Source organism: Mastigoproctus giganteus, chromosome 6, assembly GCF_048544385.1.
Source record: "Mastigoproctus giganteus isolate SK-2022 chromosome 6, ASM4854438v1, whole genome shotgun sequence".
Classification (NCBI taxonomy): domain Eukaryota; kingdom Metazoa; phylum Arthropoda; class Arachnida; order Uropygi; family Thelyphonidae; genus Mastigoproctus; species Mastigoproctus giganteus.
Genome location: NC_143580.1, coordinates 201928435 through 201952218, shown reverse-complemented (window position 1 = coordinate 201952218; position 23784 = coordinate 201928435). Strand labels below are relative to the sequence as shown.

General features: G+C 37.4%; 1 protein-coding gene across 4 annotated transcripts in view; it reads left to right on the top strand.

Moving 5' to 3' along the window:
* The window catches only part of LOC150084880 (sodium/calcium exchanger 3-like), a 533436-nt gene that overhangs the window by 167042 nt on the left and 342610 nt on the right, over nucleotides 1-23784 (top strand). For all 4 annotated transcript variants that reach the window (XM_090376677.1, XM_090376676.1, XM_090376678.1 and 1 more), the window contains exon 2: nucleotides 21243-23159. In XM_090376677.1, the coding sequence (XP_090232803.1) occupies nucleotides 21466-23159 (1694 nt within the window). In that variant the 5' untranslated portion in view covers nucleotides 21243-21465. The remainder of the gene's footprint in view (nucleotides 1-21242; nucleotides 23160-23784) is intronic.

Here is a 23784-nt window from a genome sequence, read left to right as displayed (position 1 = left end):
AATATAATCGGTGTGAATTTCTCCAGCACCTACCCCCTCCACAAGGAAATCGCGGCAACATCTTATATCTCCCTTATTCGGCCTTTTGCAGTATCTAATGAGGTAGTCCCACATTAAAATAGACCTCGAGGCTCCTGTGTCCACCAGAAACTTACCTGGTACCCCTCCTAAGCTGCCTCTCACATATAACAGGTCGTTTCTACTGCCCTTAGCACTTACCGCACCTAAAGATATGGCCTTTCCTTTGGCGGTGTTTAAGTGTAATGATGGCCTCCCGCAGCGGGCATGTCTAAAAGATCCATGTCTCTTGACTACGGCATTGTTAATGCGCTCTCGTTCATTCCGATACCCCCCTTGTTTTGCGCAATGCCTTTCCTCCCTGTGCTTGTCCATGTTTCTGGGGTTTTTTACGTGTGGGTACCTATCTCGTTCCCAATACTCTTCCCTTTCCCAGCTTTCTTTAGCACCCTGTTTCACTTTGCAGTAGCGGGTCCAATGGTCTGAGTTCTGGCACTTATAACACCATTTACGACCGCTATCCTTGTCTCTCCCCTCGTTTGTTTGTGAAACTGTACCCAATCTTTGTTTCACTTCCGTTTGTTGCTGACTTTCTCTAGCATCATTGCTTAAAGAGAGCCTTTCCATCATCCACTCCATCTTTCTTTCGATGCTATTTAAATGTTTAGCTAACCCTTCGATTTCGCTTCCCCATTCCCTCGATTCCTTTCCTGTTTCAGGCTGCTTTCTGTCGGTCATTGCGTTTATTTCCCTTGCCCCCGTATTTTTGCTAAAGTTCTCAAGCCTTTCTTCCTCTAATGAGTGTGAGTTCGCTTCTGTTAATGTTTCTGGGTTTTTCCTTAGTACTTCTTTTTTAAAACTGTGCCTGAGCCCTGTGATGAACTGCCCAGTTAGTATTTTTTCAAATGCCTGTTTCTCCGATTCCGATGTTTCTGTGTTTAGTTTTAAATTTAGGAGGCGCTGGTGGAATTCGCTTACTGTTTCGCGAGTGGTTTGCGTGTATCCCCCCAATTTTCCTACGCTTGTTAACAAGTCATTCTTTTTCCCAAATATTTTTCTTAATGTCTCAGTGAATCTGTGGAGCGTTACTATTTCTTCTGCCACTGTAGCCTGCCTGTATTTTTCTAATGCCTGTCCTTCTAGTTTAAATTCCCCTATAGTTATGACATCCATATCGCTTAACTCTTCCTTATCCTTAATTAGCTTTAATTTATTAATAAATTTTTCCACTCTTTCACCTGATTCCCCCTTAAATGGTTTTAAATACTTGCTGTATTTGATTTGTCCTGACCCCTTTGCTACCCCGCTTACCATTCTCACCTCTGGTTTTTCTTGGCCTTCATGTTCGTCACTGTGGCCCCCAAAATTTTCGCAGTCCTCGCCGCGTTTCCTACCCTTTCTTGGCATTTTTATTTTATATCTATTAACCTCTAGCTATCAACTTTAACTAATCAATATGTCTGCCGATTAATCTTTCTACAATTCTTTAACTATATTAGATAATCCAATTCAATCTACCATTAACATTTACCTGCTTGATCAATAATCAATTAGTAAAATTTCAACACCCAATAATTATAAAACTTATTAATTTTTACTTATCTATCCTTGAGGTTTCCCTGTCCGGTCTCACTAATTAATTCAATTGTACATAAATAATAATTTCCAGTTCAACGCTAAATCAATACTTGCCTCTAAAATCCACCGTTATTTACCTGTTCAATCTAAAATTCATTCAACAATAATCAACTCAGTAATACATATATAATTCTAACTTACGCTTTCTGGCTCGCCAGCTGAATTTTTTCTATCAGTTTCAGCAACTGGATTACATATATATATACATGTATATATTTTTTTCCTGTCGTTCTGAACTCAGCCTTCCGTTGTGCAGAATTATCCTGGCTGGCTCGCCAATTGTGGGGGTCGGGATGATTTGATGAAACAATCTATCTCTATCTTTTATTTTATTATATATATTATCCCCTTTTTTTTTTGTATATCCCCATAGTCCAATCCTCCCACTTTAGCATCTGACTTGTTTGTTCTCAGAAGATTACCTGACTCGAAGGGGACCTTAATTATTTTAAGTATTTCTCCACAGGATTGGCTGAGTTTCGGAATGACAGACTCCAACACATGAATGTAAAATAAAACAATGTTTATTAACATATCATACAGAAATTAGCAATAGTGTTTGGTCAAACTATATTTGGCTGGTGACTTGTTAATTCATTAACCTTTATATGTGTAAATATCTTGTTCAAACTCAATTGTTTCATCATCAGATATTCTACTCTAATACACATTATTATTCATTATGTCATGGTGTCTCTTCATGTTCTTTACAGGGACTTCAATAGGTCGTGTCATACACTTTACATAGATTCTTCCCACTCTTCTTATGAACAGTCTGTATAATAAACCAACAACTACCAGCCAATGAACTGGCTCACAAAAACCTTCAGAGTTCGTGTCTCAATTTGTAAAAAAATTGCATTTATTCAATTAGACACCCTTTCTGCAATCAGGTCAACAGGAAATATTAATCAATTCAATTTAACATTACCCTTCTGAACAGTTAATCCTCTATACCTTTATATATCACTTATTAATTAGCCCCTACTCAAATCAGAAATACTCTCCACAAATCAACTCATAATAAATTGAAATTTCAACCTTTAATTTCATATATATTATAAAAACCTTTCTCAACTTTAAACAATTCTCAGTTATCTATTATAATCTCTCCTTCCAGCAAGCATTAATATGAGGAGCTTCACTTCAAATTATAGGCTGCGTCCGTCTTAAATACATTACCCGTTTATTCATATATTCATTACTTAAATATACACATTTTTCTCCTAAAGTCCTCTCCTTAATAAATTAAGTACACCTATTTCGGTAAACTCTCTAGGACTTACGTGTTTGGCCTGGAACTTTCCTCCCTGCTCGGCTTCCTTTCATATCGGTCATTCAGGTACTGGAATGCGGGGGCGCTCATTTGGGGATCTCGGTGATTACGGTGTTTCCCTACCAGATACTGTACAGCTGGAATCAATCAGTGTCGCATACTCTTTATCGGTCAGCATTTCTTCTTCCGTGGATAGAGGGGTTTTCGAGTAGGTCAATGGTTCGACCACTCATTCGACTGGCTTTGCCTATATAATTCTCAGGGTGTGATTCTTCCTTCTTCCTCACTACGGCTTCCATGTTTACAGGTGAACATTCCTACGGGCTGTCGGGATACGCAGAATTTCTATCACTGCTTCCATCTACCTCAGGGCTGCAGCTATCACCCAAATTAGACTACTGCTCTGCTTTGTATCGTTCTCCAACTCATTCAAATGATTCTCCAGACCGCTTCGAGAACTTCTTCCGACTCCTCCGAAAACTTCTTCCGAATGCCCCGAAACTTCTTCCGAATGCCACGAAAGCTTCTCCCTGAATGCCACGAAAACTTCTTCCTAATCTCCCTCTCAAAATTCCCTCCACTTTCTTCCTGGCCAATAGGAGATCTGCGCATCCCTTTTCCTGTGCTCTCATTTGTCTCCTCTCATCTTCCGTGGGCGGGTCTTCTTCCCAACTTCCGTGGCCTAGAATATACGAGAACCATCTAGAACGAGAGGCGGAAGTTCAGGTTAACTGAGAAACGTCACAGCTCTTCCCGTGACCTCACGCGCGCACACCTGGTGACGTCGCCCACCTCTACTAGCGTTCCACCGTGAAATTTCTAAGAGAGCCAACTTAAGTGCTCTTGGCCCTTACTATGGTGCATCTGCCTCTGTCTTAATGGGGATTTGTCACGGTTATTTACTTTTACTGACTCGTCAAAGAATTTCCATACAAACAAACTACAACTAAACAGGGAGTGACTGGAAGGTATTTTTGAATTCCAGAGCTTCTTAACCCATGTTGTTTTTATCAGAAAACCACTATTCGTATTACAGTTAAATTCTCATAATATTTAACAATTTTTATTAATTAATGTAAGGACGGGTCCTTACAGTACCTTCGGATGAGGGAAGGGCATAGGATGATAGGTTTAATTTCCTTTTCTTTTATTAATTATTATTATTTATTTATTTTTATTTTTTTATCATTGTTTTATTCGGGTTTGTTTTTTTTTTTTTTTTTTGGCTGGTGCATAAGCCATAGGCTTTCTTGCACCATGCGGCCATTACTAATACTAATAATTATGTATGTTTGATTATCACTTCCATTGTACAAGTGTTTGTCTTTATACATTTTAGATAGGCGTTTCCCTATTTTGTGCGAAATTTTATAAATAAATAAAAAGAAGGGTAAACGATCCCATTTCACCAACATTTCTTTCAAACGCGAATTCTCCCATGGCTAGGTCCCAAACCGAATTAAGACTCATTACTGAAGGCCACACACCGCCATTCATTACACCAGTCGGCCATTATCTGGCAACAGTACAAATTCTGATGATGATGATGTGGTAGGGGGTGAGAGAAACACGGAGAAATGGATGTCGACAATGCAGCCCGAATTTTCACAGTCGTTTCTTAATATTTGTTTATTATTTATTTTACTTAAAACTATACACTACACAGTAATCCAATAACAATGTGTACTTAGAAAAAATTTAAATAACAGTGCATTTAAAAGAATTATATGTACATCTGAACATAAATACACAAAGAAAAAATTAATGACAATGTTTAGTAGATGACTAAACCTGGAAAGAATGTAGATTATTTCACTTATTCAAAAATTAAAGCGAAATCCTAATTATTAAGTCGAAGTTTTGGAATTTATGAAAGGATCTAGTTTCAACTTTTTAAAAAAATTAAAGCACTGAATAATGAACTGCTTTTATCGTAGTCAGTTCTATATTTGATTGAAAAGAAACAGTGAGTTCGAAATGAAGTGAAAGGAACAGAATCAGTTATATTTTCTATGCAATCGATATCTAAGGTTTTATGATGTAAAAGTCTATAAACAAATATAGTTGGGGAAGGACGTTACATGGTTGTTATCCATTAAGAATTATTAATATGTATAATTAATCACTCTTTTACCACGTGGAGTTTTTAATATATATTTTATTAAGCATAGCCTCAACTAATATATACAATAGTGTGACTTTCGGATGTCTTGCCGATACCCATCATCAGACCGTTCTGCTAACCGCTCTCAGACCTGAAGAGAAATGGCTCATTTCTCTTCAGATCTGAGGGCGGTCAGCAGAACGGTATGATGATGGATATCGGCAAGACCCGAAACGTCACACTATTGTATATATTGTATTATTAATAAAATATATATTAAAAACTCCACGTGGTAAAAGAGTGGTTAATTATACATATTAATAATTCTTAATCTATAAACAAATTTAAGTTTGATTACAATTCGCCTATTTAATAAATAACATAAAAATATTTGGCGGTACATATTTTAATATTTCCTGCGGAAAGATATAGCACCATCTTATAAATTGTTTTGAATATTCTTCAACTGTTGAGCACATGTTATGCTGTTCTTGACCCATACAGAGCAATATATTCTAGTATCGGCAAGGCTGTTGCGATAAATAAATGTCTAGTACACACTGGATAATTGAACGCGTACACACTGGATAATTGAACGTATTTTTATGTAGGAAGGCATATCAGAGGTATAGGCGGTGGAGGCTGAATGAGGCTCAATTTTATCATGCATATTATAGGAATAAAAAGAAAATTTATTATAGGGCTATTTATGAGAGTAAATTAAAGGCTTGGAGAAATCTAGTTACTAGTGTGGGCAATACAGATCCTTGGGGATTAATTTATAAACTAAGTATGAATAAAGTAAGACCTGGAGAGATAATGAATACCGTAATCGTCAATGGAGTGGAAACAACTGATTGGATTACAACAGTGCAGGCAATAACATCGGAGTTGTTTCCTCATGAGGAAGAAGGGAGGGAGACAACAGAGCAAGAAGGCATCAAGGACTCTAATGTAACATACCCTGGGTCTGTTGATATTAGCTTATTTACTTTAGAGGAATTGAGAGCCGTTTCTAAGAAAATTAACATTTCCAAAGCCCCAGGAATCGATTTAGTAGAGAATCTCGCTGTTCTTAAAGTGATTGAGCTTTATCCTAACATCTTGTTAAACTTATATAATAAATACTTACTTCAAGGTGCCTTTCCTGGGATCTGGAAAGTTGGTTTGATCAAGCTGTTAGTTAAGCCGGGTAAAAAACCAAATGACCCAAGAGGGTATAGACCAATTTCGTTATTGGCCAATCTTGGCAAAGTTTTTGAAAGGTTGTTATTTTTAAGATTGAACCAAGTCATGGATAAAAATGGTTTCACCCTGCCTTATCAGTATGGTCTCAAGAGAGGGCATTCTACGGAGGATGCCATTAATGATCTCATGAATTTCACCAACCAGGCAGAGGATAAATATGTGTTAGCCATCTTTATAGATTTTACTGGAGCTTTTGACATGGTGTGGCATGAGAGTATTCTGTCTGCATTAAGGGGTATGCAATGTTCAGACTTATTGTATAGGACGATACAGAGTTATTTGTATTGTAGAAAAATTATACTGAAAGCTAAGCATCTACAGTTTAATAGGAATCTTTGGAGAGGATGTCCTCAGGGGTCTCTATTGGGCCCACGTTTTTGGAACCTAGTACTTAATTTATGGCTAGAACAATCAATTGAAAATCTGCATAAGATTGCTTATGCAGATGATTTGGTTTTATGTGTTACTGGTAAATCCAGGGCTGTGCTTGAAATAAGAGTGGCTCAGGTATTAGAAAGTGTAGTGTCGTGGGCTGATCTGCACAAACTATTGATATCTACAACTAAAACTGTTATGATGCTTAAGGGAAAACTAAATTATGCGCGGCCGCCAAAAATTTTAATTAAGGGGAGGCAGATTCCCCTAGTATATAAGGTGAAATATCTAGGTATAAGAATTGATGATAGATTATCGTTTTTCCCACATTTAAATTACTTACACGAAAAAATTAAAAAATTTAGTGCAGCAATAATTTGATTAACACGGTCAGATTGGGGGTTGAAAAGGAAAGTTTTAAATTTATACTACAAGGCAGTCTTCTTACCCATAGTTGCGTACGGAGCATCAGTGTGGTACTTCAGAGTTACTAACGTTAAATTTAAACAGAAATTGTTATCGATTCAGCGCTCAATGCTTTATGTTATTTCTAATTTGTGCAGAACAGTCTCAACGAATGCTATGCAGGTTTTGGCCGGGCATTTGCCTCTAGACTTGTACATTGTGTATCGGGCCCTTTGTTATTACTTAAAAAAAGCATAGTGGTTTCTTTTATGAATATTACATCTGATGTCACTATAGAGATAGCTAAAGCTAAGAAAAATGTTCTAACACAGTTGATTGGTATGTGGCAACAGAGATGGGATCTTAGCGTAACTGGGGAGGTGACTAGATTGTTTATTCCAACAGTTAAATTTACTTATGATAGTAACAACAAATGGTTTTTTCCTTCTATGGTAACATCGTTTATTTTAACTGGCCATGGCTCATCAAATTTTAAACTACATTACTTTGGTCTAGTCAGCTCTCCTTTATGCACTTGGGGTCAACCCGAGACTTGGAGTCATTTATTATATGATTGTAGTTTGTATGTTCAACTTAGAGAAAGGCTAAAAGTGAAGACTGGTAATTTAGTTAGAGGCTGTGAAAGTGATCTTATTGCTAATCAGAATAAATTTCAAGCACTGCAAGAGTTCTGTGTAACTGTTTTTCAACGGAGAAGACATTGGAATAATCTAATAATCACTAATTAAGATTTGGTTATATACATTTTGATTATTTGTGTTTTTTTTTCTTTTAGTTTGTTTATATTATGTGTGTGTATATATGTATTTTATTTCTTTTTTTTTTTTTTTTTTTTTTTGCTGGCTCTCAGGTGTGGGCGGCCTGGGAGCGGGATTGCTGGCACCCCCCAGTATAGCACTACTTCCGGTGGGTGCGGGATTTTTGTGCATGAGGCACTTAAAATAGAAGACCAGGCCCAGCACCAAGTGAATATGGGCGGCCATTAGGGTCTATTCGCCAACGGGGAGCGGCTGTGCAGGTGACAGCTTCTTCCTGATGGCGAAGAGACCTTCCATACAGGTCTATTTTGCAGAGGTTCTGCACAAAGTCAACTTTATCAGGTGGAGATAGACGGAAGTCTAGGTGCCACCTTAGACATAATAATAATAATAATAATAATATGCTGTTCTGGACCCATACAGGGCAACATATTCTAGTATCGGCAAGACTGTTGCGATAAATAAATGTCTAGTACACACTGGATAATTGAACGTATACGTGAATCCTAATACCGTATACACCTTTCTAAAAGTTTCCAATATATGCGGAACAAAAGAGTGTTGGAAGGAAACAACATCTAAGTCTTTATGAGATTTCAAAGTGTAATGAATTGATTATTTATTTTGTAAGGATGAAAAATCTTTTCTTTCTAGGGTCCACATAAGTTACAACCATACATTTTGATTTGCTGAGGCTCAGGTTATTGTCAAAACCCCATTGAAAATTTGTTGAGTGCCTGCTGAGTAATGAGCATTGTACACTGGAGGAAACAGCAAGTAGAGCTCAATGTCATCTGCATAAGATAGTAGTTTGATTGGAAGCATCTTAAGATGCGTAACTGTATCATTGGTATATATATTAAATAGTAATGGGCAATGGCTGTTGTTTTTGGTTTTTAGGAGCATTAGCAATTAGGGCCTTATTGCTCCGGGATATGCGGTGGTCATTCCCTGACCTTTCCGCATCCTCCTTATTTGGTGGTGACGTGCTCGAATCCCGGTCTAATCAAGAAGCGTGTGCTACGCACTGCTGCTCCTTCCCACCTGGCTACGGACGCGCCTGGGCAATGGGCAGAGCCCTGTGGAACACCCTCCGTTAAAGAAAAGATATCTGAAATAGCATCAATAACAGAAACTTGATATAACCTATCCCGAAATAGCTTTACAGCCAGCTAAGCAGTGGTTCATGTGCTGATACAACCAATTTCAAATATGCCACCGCGCGGCTTTACGCCTGGCAGGTAGTTAAGATCTGTGACCTGTAACAATTTGCAGAGCCGTCGACGATGGTTCTGCGCTGACGTGGGTGTATGGTGGCTCCAGAACTTGGACAATGAGTACAAGTAACTTCTTGTAATCACTGTCATTAACATCCTACTGTTATTGCAACACGGTTCATATAAGCAGCAATTTGAGTTTTGGTCTCCCATCTTCAGGCAATCAAATAGATTGTCTCACTCTTTGAATGGGAATACGAATAAATGCCAAAGACATTACTTTCACTCAGAAAAGTGTAGGCTTTTTTCCTTTTTTTATTTTTGCATAATCATCAAACATTTGAAATAAGCAGCAACGCTTACCGGTAGTATGACTCCGGTATTATGGTGTCGGCCGTTTTGAAAGCAAGATCTTTTTATATCACATTCGAATAATATTTATGCATATTTCCAAACAGATTTATCTGTTCCTTCTAGGTGGAAGAGCTGATGGGCACTGCCGTGCATTACATTTGCTTTGCCTTTTGATAAACGTTTTTCTGCCTAAACAATCAATTTCTTGACTATCCTTCATTTATCGATCAAATGCTGATATTCTTTAGCTTTAGCATTAGTAGAGTATATGATGCAAGAAAGCAAGCTTATATAGCATCAAGCAAAAAAAAAAAAAAAAAAATCCCTTCCCATTTCACCCATCAATATTTAAAATGAAAAATGGATACTTTTCTTAATTTTGATTCTAATAAAACTCTATTCTGTTTTATTTTTTCATAAAGTAATTTTTCATCGACGATAATACTTAAATAATACTTAATTTTTTCTTTCCCCAATATATTTTACATTAAAGTCTGTCGGAAGCGGAATCAAAATAAGTAATGCCTGTTAAAGGGGTTAACCACTGGATGTATGTATTGTTTAGGTGGCCCCCAGATTGCTGTCCAACTCCATCTAGTGTCGTTGTTCTTTATAAGGCTTAGAAAAAAAAAAAAAAAGAAAGAAAAAAAAGTTCACATGGGGATCTACTAATTTGACTGTGTCGACCGCACAAAATCCCGCACTCTCTGGTAGTAGTGCTAGACCAGAGGGTGCCAGCAATTCCGCTCCCAGGTTTCTCAAGCCTGAAAAAAAAAAAATAAAATAAATAATAATAAGGTTAACCACTGGAGTTCGGCGGAATGTAAAATATAATTATAGTAGTTCCACAGCCGCAAATTTTGATAGTCACTCCTCTGCTTGGAATTAAGTTTATGCAAAAGTAAATATTTCAACAATATTTACCAAAGTACCAAAAACAATTACACTGGTATGCAAAACTTAACGACCAACAGTATTTCTAAAGGTTACAACAACAAAATCAAACGAAACAGCCTGTGGCGATTTGCATAACTGTGGCCGTTCAGTAGAAAGCTGGTGCACATGCAAAAATTTGAATCGTGATGAGAGGGCTCACATAAACAGATTAAAGCAGCAGTTATGTACAAATTACCGAATGGTGAGTACGATTGTTACAGACGTTCGATTGGTTTCATACAGTGCTACAGACAACGAAATGGCCAGTAGACGTCTGGATGACTTTAGCCGGGGTCGAATAATTGGGAAGCTCGAGGAAGGTCGAAGTATGAGGAGAGTGGCTGCAGAGTTCGGTATCGCCCATACCATCGTCTCACGTGCGTGGTCGGCCTTCAGAATGGCAGGTACAGCTGTTCGAAGGACCAGTGGTGGTCGTCCACGAAAAACAACGCCCAATAATGACCGCTATATACTCCTAGAAGCCAAGAGGGACCGACACTAGACAGCGGGATCCATTGTAAACCAGCTGCACAGGACGCAGGATATCGCGGTTTACTGTGACCAGGCGACTCCACAAAGGTAGACTGTTTGCCCGACGGCCAGTACGCTGTGTCCCTTTAACACCTGCCCATCGGAGACACCGTTTACAGTGGTGCATCGAACACACGGACTGGACAGCAGCGCAATGGGGTGAGGTGCTCTTTACTGATGAGAGTAGATTCAGTCTCAGCAGCGATTCTGGACGTCAGCTAATCTGGCGAGAGGTTGGCACACGGTATCACCCCGCAAACATCCCTGAAAGGGATCGATATGGCGGTTGAGGTGTTCTCGTTTGGGGAGGCGTTATCTTGGATGGATGTACACAACTCCAGATACTGGAAGGCGGTACTATAACCGGTGCACGCTACTGTACTGAGGTAATCCTTCCCCATGTGCGTCTGTTCCGAGGTGCCATTGGCCGCCCCGAGTTCGTGTTTATGGATGATAACGCCACACCCCATCGCACTGCAGCTGTTGATATGCTTTTGGAAAGTAAGGACATTGTTCGTATGGATTGGCCTGCCCGTTATACCGATCCAAATCCCATCGAACAGATATGGGACGCTGTGGGGAGACGCCTAGTGGAACTTCCCCCCCATCAAGCAGAAAATGTTCACCAGCTGAAGATGGCGCTGACAGTGGAATGGATGATGTTATCGCAAGAACTTATCAACAACGTTGTTCTAAGTATGGACAAGCGGTCCAAAGCCTGCATCGACATAGGGGTGGCCATATATCCTACTGAGGACCTCCTCTTCCCTTTGTTCCATCTTTGGCAGTGATGCATCTATATCGTGGCAGCCAGTGCTATGTTGCCATTTTTGAATAAAATCCCTCTGTACCGTTTTGTTTCCGTTGTTCTGTCGGTGTTGTTTCCTTCATAATTTCTGTACCTCACGAGGTTCCTTTGGTATGCTTTTCCCATATCCAGGCCACTGCTATGAGAAGCTACAGGTGAAAACCTGACTGGTCCTTAAGTTTTGCCCACCAGTCTAGTTTTTTCTCTTTTTTTCCTAGGACTACTATATTTTATTTCCACAGCAACGTTTAATCATATATAAGTCGCTAATTCGAAATAATTTACAGTAATGTGCTCACATCTGGTATATTGTCCAGAACCTGTCTTTTAAGACGATGATCTACAAAATGGAACTAAATATTAGCTTAGCTTTCTTTCCTGTTCATGCTTCTGTTTCTTTCAGCAATAACTGAATGTAATTTAGGTAAGTACACTGTTGCAGTAGTACACAGTAATGGCAGTAAACAAGATAACTGAATGTAATTTAGGTAAGTTCGATATTAAAAAAAAAAAAAAAAAAAAAAACATCTGTTCTACTCCGTCATGACCAAATAAGTCAGAGGAGTTTACAACTAATTATTTTAATAAGAATACAATCAGGAATAATCACGGGCAACTCAAATTATTTTCTAATATGTATCGAAATTAATTTCGATACATGCGCGAATTTACAAATTTGTTTAAAAATATTTATTTGTTCATGTAACTTACGGTATGTCTTGTCTGACTTTGGCTTTAGATGGCTTTAGAGAAAAATGAAGTTCGTTCCTAAAGAGGTAGACTTTAGTTGCGGGATGAGATTTATATATAAAAAGAGGTTTGATGTCAAGTAATTGTGAAATATATCCTACTTTACTTTTTTAATTTTATTCGTCGTCAGTGGGATCAACTGACGATGTTACCAACAGTAAATTCTAAGTGGGAAGCATTCAAGGAATTAATCGTGTAAGCTACTAAAAATTTCATATCTATTAAGAAATATTGTTCAAGGTTTAGGCCTAAATGGTTATCAAATCAACTAATGAGACTCGTGACAGAGAAAAAAAAATGCATGGGATGCATATAAATTATCAAGCGACTCAGAAGCCTATGGCAGATATAAGCTAGTCTGTAATCAGGTCACAAAGGAGGTTAGGAAGGCGAAGGCAGATTACGAGAAATCTTTGGCAAAAGATGCTAAGAAAAACAGGAAGGATTTCTTTACTTATATAAACGCTAAAAGGAAGGGGATGAATCTGATTGGTCCACTTGATATCGATGGTTCGACTGTTGATGATCCTGCTCAGATAGCAAACAAACTGAATCAGTATTTTGCATCTACATTCACACATGAGGAGTTATTAAGGTTTGAAAATGGCAGAAGGTTATCAAATTGTAGCAGGGTGCTTAATCATTTTGTAAGAACTGAGAGCAAAGTGGAGGAGAAATTGTTGAAGTTAAACATAAGAAAGGCACCTGGGGTGGATGGGATCTATCCAGTTATATTAAAGGAGGCGGCAAAGCAACTAAGCAAACCCTTAGCCATAATTATGAGAGCATCCTTGGACTCAGGGAAGAACCCCACAGACTAGAGATGTGCAAATGTGTCCCAAATTCACAAAGGGGGGATCGAAGGGTGACACGAATAATTACAGACCAGTTAATTTAACATCTGTTCCGGGTAAAATAATGGAGTCGCTGGTTAAGGATGCATTGCAGGACCATCTAGACAAGACTGCAGCAATAATTCAGACACAGCATGGGTTTGTTAACAGAAAGTCTTGTATGACAAATTTGACATTATCATGTGGTTACAAAGGAACTGGATGCAAAAAATAATTTTGATATCATATATTTGGATTTCAGGAAAGCTTTTGACACTGTTGCGCATGGAAGACTTTTGTACAAATTGGAGCAGAATGGTATTAAGGGTAAGTTGCTACAGTGGATAAAAGGATGGTTGAGTGGGAGAAGACAGAGGGTGGTAATCAATGGACGCTGCTCTTTGTGGACTAATGTTATTAGTGGAGTTCCCCAGGGTTCGTTGTTGGGCCTACTGTTGTTTTGTATATTTATTTAACGATATTGATGAAGGTATATCAGGCTTAGTGTCGAAGTTTGCAGATGATACGAAGGTTGTCAGGGTTGTTAATGACAGTAATGGCGGTGTGCTACTGCAACATGATCTAGATAATTTGGGCAGATGGGCTAAGAAGTGGCAACTGAAGTTTAACATTGAAAAATGCAAAGTACTGCATATGGGTAGAAGTAACCCCAGAGGAACGTACCAATTGTGTAGTACTACACTTAGAGTGGCAGAAAATTAAAAAGACCTGGGAGTAATTGTGCAGTCAGATATGAAGTTTTCTGAGCAGTGCAGACAGGCTGCCAGGGCAGGTCATGGGGTTTTGTCAATGATATATAGGAATTTTGCTAGCAGGGAAAAGGAGGTGATTGTCCCTCTATAAGGCAATGGTCTGGCCACGCCTTGAGTACTGCGTACAGGTCTGGAGGCCTCATTTTAGGAAGAATGTAGATTTGCTTGAGCGTGTACAGAGAAGGGCAACAAGATTGGTGAGGGGAATGAAGGGATCCTCTTACCAAGAGAGGCTTAAGTTCTGCAAATTGCAGTGGCTGCAGACTAGGCACCTGCGCGGTGATCTGATTGAGGTGTATAAGGCCTTGAAGGGGTTGAGCACGCTGAATTCTGATGGGATCCTTCCACTTGTTCAGATTACGAACCTAAGGGGGCATAAATTCAAATTAAGAAAAGACAGATGTAGAATAGATGTGCGGAAATTTGCCTTTAGCCAGCGGGTGGTTAATTGCTGGAACAAACTTCCATCTGTCGTTGTGGAAGTTGATAGGTTAAATAAATTTAAAAAGGAACTGGACAGGCATTTGGGGGGAATGGTGTGATTTTTTTTTTTTTTTTTTTTTGGCTGATGCTGCATAAGCTCATACACTTGCTTTCTTGCATCACATGCCACTAGTACTACTACTACTACTACTATACAGTTTTTTCATTCCAGTTATACAACTGGAATGAAAAAAAAAAATAAAATAAAAAGTGAAATTTATTTAAACAGCTAGATCAACGTAGTGCTGACAACTATATATAGGAAATTTTGAATTTGGAGAAAAGGAAAAAGTGTATAAATTTGGTAATAATTAACAACTGGACATGCAAGAGTCTCTGTAGTCACCAAAAGGAAAAGATCAAAGTTGTAGCCATGTAAGACCCTTTGCTTTTATTTTTCTTCATACAAGTCACAAGAAGAAGGCCCGAAAAAGATGGGCTGTACCATATGATCAAGTGTTGATCCTTTCCAAGTCTATACTGATTTACCTTACTATTAAAATTCAAAATTTACCATAAATAAGTGTAAGCTCCTCAGAGAAGTTCAATTAATGGTCTCGATAAATTTAATCGTCCTCGTTATCGCTCCAACAGAAAAAAAGAATTATTTTACAATTTTTCTTTTTATCACGAGCGTTTTGTGACGATATTTTTTGTTAATTTACTCGCTTCTACATAATTTTTTCATTTTGTGTGTAGACATGAACAATAATTCATTATGTAACCGCTTAATTAAGTTATTATTAAACTCGTAAACACCGACTGTAGAAAGCTACCACAAATATATAACGAAAGAAAAGTTCTCATAGTATATTCTAGTTCTCCTACATCAACAAAACATAAATAATCACAACAGTCTGAGTTTCTTGTAAAGAAGCTGTCTCCTCTTGGGATTGTGAGTAGTATCTTTTCTCCAGAGTATTGCCTGAATTTCTTTATGTATTTTGTTTTTGCTATACTCGTAAAAATAAATGGTCCATCCAGCTGTTTAACCTCACACACACACACACACACACACACACACACACACACACACACACACACACACACACACACACACACACACACCACTTCGTCCTCTGCTTAGTTCCCATATGAACAATATTGAATTTCGAAAACGCACATTTCGTCACTGTTGTCCTGTTTAATGCCACAAACATCAGAAGCACAATTACCTCACTAAGTAAGCGTATGGGTCTTCTAGTCTATAACTTATAAACCGCTTAATCGTGTTGATTCTTATATCATAAATTAATAAAATTAATATTTTTGTATGAAACATTTTCTGAATGTATAGATTCTAAAGTCTGGATTTTACCGAAAAAAAAAAAAAAAAAACTACATGCTTAAATATATAAACTTTATTTCACAAAGAAAAAAGTGGAACAGAAATTCTAATTGCATATGTATTAGAAAGATGTAAGGAAGGGCTGAAATAAAATAAGAAAATTAGTGGAAAGAATAGTTAGTCTATCCGGGACAAAGACAAATAATGTCTCTTTCTTTCAAGTTTGCTAAAACGCCTTCGGTACATTTAAAGTATGGAAAGATTGATCGTAGCAGCATCCGATAAGAAAGAGTTATAACTCACTAAGCGGAAAGAAAACTTATAAATTTGTACAGAGAAAAGAATAAACAGATGTGCTCTGCGGCGTTGGAATATTAAGATATTGGGTTACTTTTTTAATGCTTCGATAAGGCATGGTAGCTCAAATAAATGTCGTCTTCTTGAATGTTTTCTCCATTACTGGACCGAACGTTGAAAGAACTACAGCAAGATAATGAGAAAATAATCCCTGCAGAGACATTTCTAATGCTCTTTCTTCGATTCACCTAGAACTCATCGCAAGCACTGTAATACGATATGGATAAATGACAGGACTTGACTATAATGAGTTAATTGGCGGTTTCGGGTTTTCGGTAATAGTTGACGCTGGTAATGCAGAGACGAGGGCATCCAAGAAGGCTCACCATGCCAACGATTTTAGTCGAATCGTCGGAATATGAACAAAAAAAAAGTACGCTTTAGTTAAAGGAAATCTTCAGGTTCTTAAGACAATCCCACTTGACTGATGTTTATTTCTAATTTTTTTTTTTTTTTTTTGGAGAAAGTTGTCAACATCTGTAATTTTTATATCCATAACCGGAGAAGATAACTATGACAAATTAATTTTATAATTTGGACTAAACTATTAAATACACAACTCATTACGCATCACAGTTGAATTTTCCTTTTTTAAGAAGCTAATAGAGAAATAGGGAGTTGTCATAAGCGACTCTACAGTTAAAGATTACTCTAACATACTAGTTAAATAAGATGAATGATTATAAGCTACAAAAACGGACTGGGTCATAAAATGTGTCGACAGACTTAATCCTCTGTCATCGACTTAATGTGGCAGATAGGAGGTAATACACGAAAGCTGAGGAAATAAAATTTCAGAACCGCCTCCTTACTTTTATGTTATAAATAATGTGATGAGATTGTTAAGAAATATTAAGAAGAAATACATTGATGTAAACATTACAGACTTTGATATTGCATAACATTTTAACTATTTATTGGATAAAAGATTAAATAAAATAGTGCGATTATTGGAGAAAATAGGAAATATATCTACTCATTTAGCACAATAATTCACAAAACAGTTAGCAATCATTAAATGAGCAATTTGATAAAAAGAAAGTAAAAAAAGAAAAGAAGCATAGATGTCCATAATAATTGCACAATCCTACACCAATCGTTATTAAATAAAATAAATAAATAGCGTTGTGTTACATTAAAATAATAATGATGCAAATAAATGAAATAAATAGAATGATATACTGTAATTCCACCGGATAAAACTGATAAAAAGGTAACTCAGTACAATAAAATATGAAATTTTAAACTGCAAGCAATAAATAAATTATATCATTCTATTTATTTCATTTATTTGCATCATTATTATTTTAATATAACACAACGCTATTTATTTATTTTATTTAATAACGGTTGGTGTAGGATTGTGCAGTTAATATGAATATTCCCAACCCCAGAGGCCTATTTGAAGATTAAGCATAGATGTCAGTAGTGATCCAAATATTTGAAACGGGATGGAGATATATAAAAGAAAGAGGTAGGGGGAAATATCTCTCAAGTCAGAGGAACAGCAAAGAGAAATTCAACAGTATAATAATAATAATGCATAGTGTTTACGCTGAAGTGACTACGTAGAAGCACGTTAGTCCGGTATAATGTGTTGAATAACGCATGTATTTCAAACTAAGAATCCATCAAGTCTTTCTCAATGCAAGGTACGGAAACGAATGAGAAAATGCAGATAGAGATAAGGAATTATAGACTGGTGGAAATTGAATTTTGGAACTGGAAATATAACGAAAAAATTATCTGCACATATAGAATACGTTTTTTGATTTTTTTTTTTTTTTTCTTGTCAGAACTAAGGTATAACATATCCCCGCATACCCCCATTTTCTTCCCTGATTACATAAAACAAGCAAGAGAGATGATGATATAATGTCAACTTCCTCTGTAGAGTTGCTGGCACGATATCAATTAGGAGATTGTACCGACTGTGTGAAAAATGACCTAAGAAAAATGACCTAAAAGTCATGAGGAGTTGATGCCCTATATTGCTGAAGCTTTTCTAGAGATAGCTAAGTATGACGTAATTTGATGAACTCTTAAATATTTAAATGGTGGCAAATGTAGAATTCGGTAATCCGAACAACTTCTTGCTTTACACTCTGAATTCTGGAAGTGTCTGACCATGTGTTAATTCTGACATCCTGATCAAAGATGCAGAGGCATATGGGATTCACTATAGACTGTCAATACAATTTTCTTTACTCTGCCAAATCTCATATCAACTCTGTGCTTTTTTTCTAGTCTATAGTTGAAAATTGTATGTCAGATTTATAAATTTGCGGATTCAAGACAAAATTATAAAGATTGTCAAGCGCGGATTAACTCCTCTTCGAGCCCGAAGCAACACTTATTTAATTCTTGGGTGGGGGTTGTTTTCGGTAACAATACGTTTCACCAAAAGGCAAATCCTAGACGGCCCTTGATTTGTCTAGGGATGCTATGCTTCTGTTTTTTGTACAAAAACTGTTGTGTTGGTATTTGTAAGGCGTGAAATATATATCCCCTCCCGCGACCAAATTAGCCCTACTTCCATTATGCTCTTTTTGAAAATTTCAGCTGTTTTTCGAGCCGTCTCCAAGAAGATAATACAAATAAAAATAAATATTCTGTTTATACTCCAGGACAACATAAGATCAGAGGAGTTCACACGTTCTATTACATCTCTAATTTGTTTCGTATTCTACAGTCAGTTAGCTTGTGTTATGAGATGAAAACCTTGGCTGTCAGGAACAAAGACCACGTTCGAGACCTACTGACATGGGCACAGTTTGAAAAGCTGTTTAGAAGTTGTCGTTATCACCCGAAATAAATCATTTAAGTTTAGCTACGAGAACTGAACACAGCTTTGAAAGGAAAGTAGCGTAACGATCATACTACCATAAACGGTTGTACACTAAATAAAACATACATAATTATGCACTGGGTATGTTAAGCTTCTCCTGTAAATGAGATATAGTGGCATTTTTGGCTAAGGAATTTTTTTTTTTTTTTTTTTTTTGTGAAAGCTGATGTTCATGTATTGTTAGTGTTAGCATTACACAAAGTAATGCACCTCTTCATGCATTTTGTACTTTATTTTAAGTGATGGCAATGAGCACTGCCATAAAAAAAAAGTTAGTCGGTATCAGGCGAGGGCAGCACAGCAATCCTTCCGGAAACTCGGTATTTTCGTCCAACAACAATCATATTGACCACAGAACACACGCAACTTATAAAACGCTACAACAACGAAGCCTCAAGCAAAATAAAATGCAAAAATTTAGTCCTATCGGCGGCTAAGCTGCTGTTCCATTTTTGTTCATTTTCTAAAACTTAAATTTCTTCTTATTATTTAGAATTACTCCAATTAATGGTACTTACTACAAATATATCTGCATCATCCTCTCTAACCCTTCTTTGAAACTGTTCAATTTCATCTCGGCTAACTCTGTTGTCACTAGAAGACTATACATCCATCCACCACTCTCCAATTCTTTACTCTAGTTATCACAAAACTACAACACACTGTTATATCAATATGCGATTCTCCAAGTGCAGAGGTACTTAACAGGTCTAACTTATTTAAAAATTTCAGTCCATTCCCATAAAAACAATCTTTAAATTGTACTCTTCTATTATGTTTAACAGTACTAACCATAATACCGAGTTTGCATTTGTATCAATCCCTATTACCACATTCTTATTCCTTAACACTTCACAAACTTTATCGATATAATGCAGACAGACTTGTGGCTATTCCCGAAACTAATAGTAAATGCTTATCAAATATACTTTTCCTCTAAGTCGGTTTCGGACAGGATTGCACGGATTTCACGGGGAAGTTCGTTTCATCGAACAAAAAAAAAAAAAAAAATAATAATAAAAATAAATAAATAAATAAAATAATAATAAATAAATAAAATAAAATAAAAATATGCCGTGGAATACACAACATTTACAGATAATTCATTGCTGCCTCGTTGCCTTACTTGCTCTATCGAAAAATAACAGCAGCGTTTTAATCATAGATATCAATTCGGAATATTTTTTCGATGGAAATCTTTGATCGTTATTTTGTCTTAGCAATTCCGATTCATTTTATAACGCATACCAGATAATTAAAATATTGCCATAACCTTTATGGACAACGTTAGCAGCAGCTAACTAAAGTTTTCATTAAACTAATCTGCTTACCTTGAAAAAGGAATACAGTATCTGCTATTTAAGATCGTCATCAACGATCCATTTAAAATTCGTTCATCTGCTGGCTGGTGCTCAAATGAAAATTAACCTTACTAATGAACTGTGAGGAAACTCATTAGGTTAGTGTAATTAGTTTTCATATATTTTCTATACTTTTTCATTTAATTATTTTTTTGTTGGATATTCCGTTCATATTTGAAGGAAAAAATAGAGTATAAATATAATATTTGCTCTGTTCTCTGGAATATTTCAGTTTGACGTGAATGACGATTGAGTTAAAAATAATAATAAAACCCTTCAAATATTTTTATTTTGCTGAATTTCTCTTATTGAAACTTATAAAAACTAAAAAAAAAAGTAGATTTCCGTTCAAGAATAAATATACACATTAAAAGAAAAGGCAATATTTATATACTCCAGCTATTAATAGAGATATCGTAGACAAACTCGCTGAAAGAAGCATGGCATTAGTAATGAGAGCTCCTGACGGCAAGGAGAACTGGGGGAAAAAAGGAAGGGGAGGAGATTAAGAGTGTAATGTTGACGAAAGTAAGTTACATATAATAAACTCAGCTTTGCTAAGGTCACTGGGTAGGGGCAAGGTACGTGATTCTCAAAGGGAAATGCGCCTCTAGTAGTAAACGTCACAAGCATCGACACAATGGTAGTGTATACGCTAAGAAAAGCCTTACCTTTGTATCGGTACTCTGCCCCCACCTGAAATGGTCCTCCCACTTGCTATATATTCTTTGTTATCAAGAGTGTGTTATCTGAGAGAGTAAATGATTTTTCTTCATGCAGACTTAAGTCTGTGTAGCAATGAAAGATTAGTACTTTATGCAGCAACTCTGACAGTTACGCTTCTTTTTTCTATTTTTTAGGCACCCATTATCTGTCTCAAGTACTCGAGGCTGGTATCACCAATCCTTAATGGACTACGAATCGTCTTCTCACATGGCTAGGAAACAGCGCTGGAGGTAGCTGTGTGTGTTCGTGTCTCTCCAATTCATCGACAAAAGCCCGTTTGTTTTATTAGAAATAGGCACTTTACATTCGTGCCATCGACACTTCTGCCGCACAGCGGCAAATTAAAACTAAGTAAATATGATGACCAAGGGTGGTAAACGCTGGAGTAGAGGTCAAGTATTGGCTTGTGTTATAGTTCTGGCTTCGGCGGCGCCTTCAGTAGAAGCAGACAATTCGACCAAGTGTAAAGATGGCCTTATTCTACCTCGGTGGCTGCCAGATGACAACCTCAGTGGAGGTGATATCTTTGCGAGAGGACTTGTCTACTTCGTGGCACTGGTGTACATGTTTGTTGGAGTATCTATCGTTGCCGATCGTTTCATGGCTGCCATCGAGGTCATCACATCGAAGGAAAAAGAAATGGTGATCAAAAAACCGAACGGGGAGACACAGACGATCAGCGTACGGATATGGAACGAAACAGTTTCCAATTTGACCTTAATGGCACTGGGATCATCGGCACCAGAAATTCTACTGTCAGTAATTGAGGTGTATGCCCAAAATTTCGAAGCAGGTGAGTTGGGACCTGGTACTATTGTGGGTAGTGCAGCTTTTAATATGTTTGTAATCATTGCGATCTGCGTGTGGTCAGTGCCCTCGAGTGAGAATAGAAGGATCAAGCACCTTCGGGTATTTTTCGTCACAATGACTTGGAGTGTTTTCGCTTACATCTGGCTCTATTTGATCCTAACATGGTCATCTTACGGGGTCATTGATGTGTGGGAAGGGTTGCTAACCTTCTTCTTCTTTCCCATGACGGTTTTAACTGCCTATATAGCCGACAGACGTCTTCTGATCTACAAGTATCTCTCCAAGAAATATCGAATGAACAAACGGGGAGTGATCGTTGGAGGAGAAGGAGACATTGATTTAGAAATGGGTGCAGCTAAGTCAAATCATATCCCCGACGGAGGGCTAAAGGTCTTCGATGAGGAATCAAACGACGAGATTAGAGAGTTTGAAGAACACAGGATGGAATACATTCAGATACTGCGGGAGCTCAGGAGAAAACATCCAGATGCTAACATGGAAGACATTGAAATGATGGCCAGAGAGGAGATTTTGAATCGTGGGCCCAAAAGTAGAGCTTTCTATCGTATCCAAGCCACACGCAAATTGATGGGAGGAACCAATCTGATGAAACGAAAGCTTGAGAAGACAGAGAAGAAAGAAGATGAGGAAAAGAAAGTACCAAAAGATAACGCCATTACGCTGTTTTTCGATCCTGGTCATTACACTGTCATGGAAAACGTGGGAAAATTTGGTGTTACTGTCGCTTGTGAGGGAGAGCTGACTGCGTCTGTTGCCGTTGACTATGTCACAGAGGATGGTACCGCGAATGCTGGTTCGGACTACGAAAAGAGCGAAGGCACTCTCATATTTCGACCTGGTGAAACGCAAAAAGAAATCTTCATCACCGTTATCGACGACGAGGTTTTCGAAGAAGACGAACATTTTTACGTTAGGCTTAACAACCCCCAGTATGTGACGCCATCAGATATGGCAGTCGGTCTGCCAGCGGTGAAGCTGGCCACCCCGTCCATCGCAACGGTCATGATTCTGGACGATGATCACTCCGGCATCTTCACCTTCGATACGGCAGAAAGTGAAATTCCCGAGTCTATAGGAGAATTTCGTCTCAAAGTAAACAGGTATAGTGGTGCCAGAGGAAAGGTTATATTACCCTTCAGGACAATAGAGGGCACTGCAAAAGAAGCTAAGGATTATGAAAGATTTGAAGGGGAGATCATATTTGAGAATAACGAAACTTCGTAAGTCATTTTTTTTATTCTTCCTGCATGAAAAAATTTTAAGAACGTTTTATAATATGTTTTTATGCATGCATAATGCATCCTTATAAAAAAAATTATATATTACTTTCGCAGGTCATGGGCATGTTTAAGTTAAGCATTTTATAAATACAGTGAAGATGCACTGTCTCTGGCAATGCTAAATAATTTAGATAATATGTACATTGCATTACATTTCAGGCGAGTTCTATCATTTTCTTACATTAATATTTTTGTAATTCCTTTTTATGCCACATTCTAAATACATGCGTTTTGAAATTTAAAGAAATTGAGTATAATCTGATATATCTTTCCAAAAATAATAACAGATAAATAAATAAGGCAAAATGCAGAAAACTGGAAATCAAAAATCTCAACCACAATTACACCCACTATAGAAGGAGAGGTAGTACCAAGACGAGTACTATCTCCATTACTATTTGCAGCATTGCTAAAACCATTTTTGGCAAAACGCCCCAAGTTTCGTCATAAACGAACCACTTTAAGTACTTTACTGAATCAAAAGATCTGTGAGAATATCTTAGAAGTTAGAGATAAAACTACCAAAGACCTCAGAGACCTTGAAGATTAGCTGCAGTCTACTCGA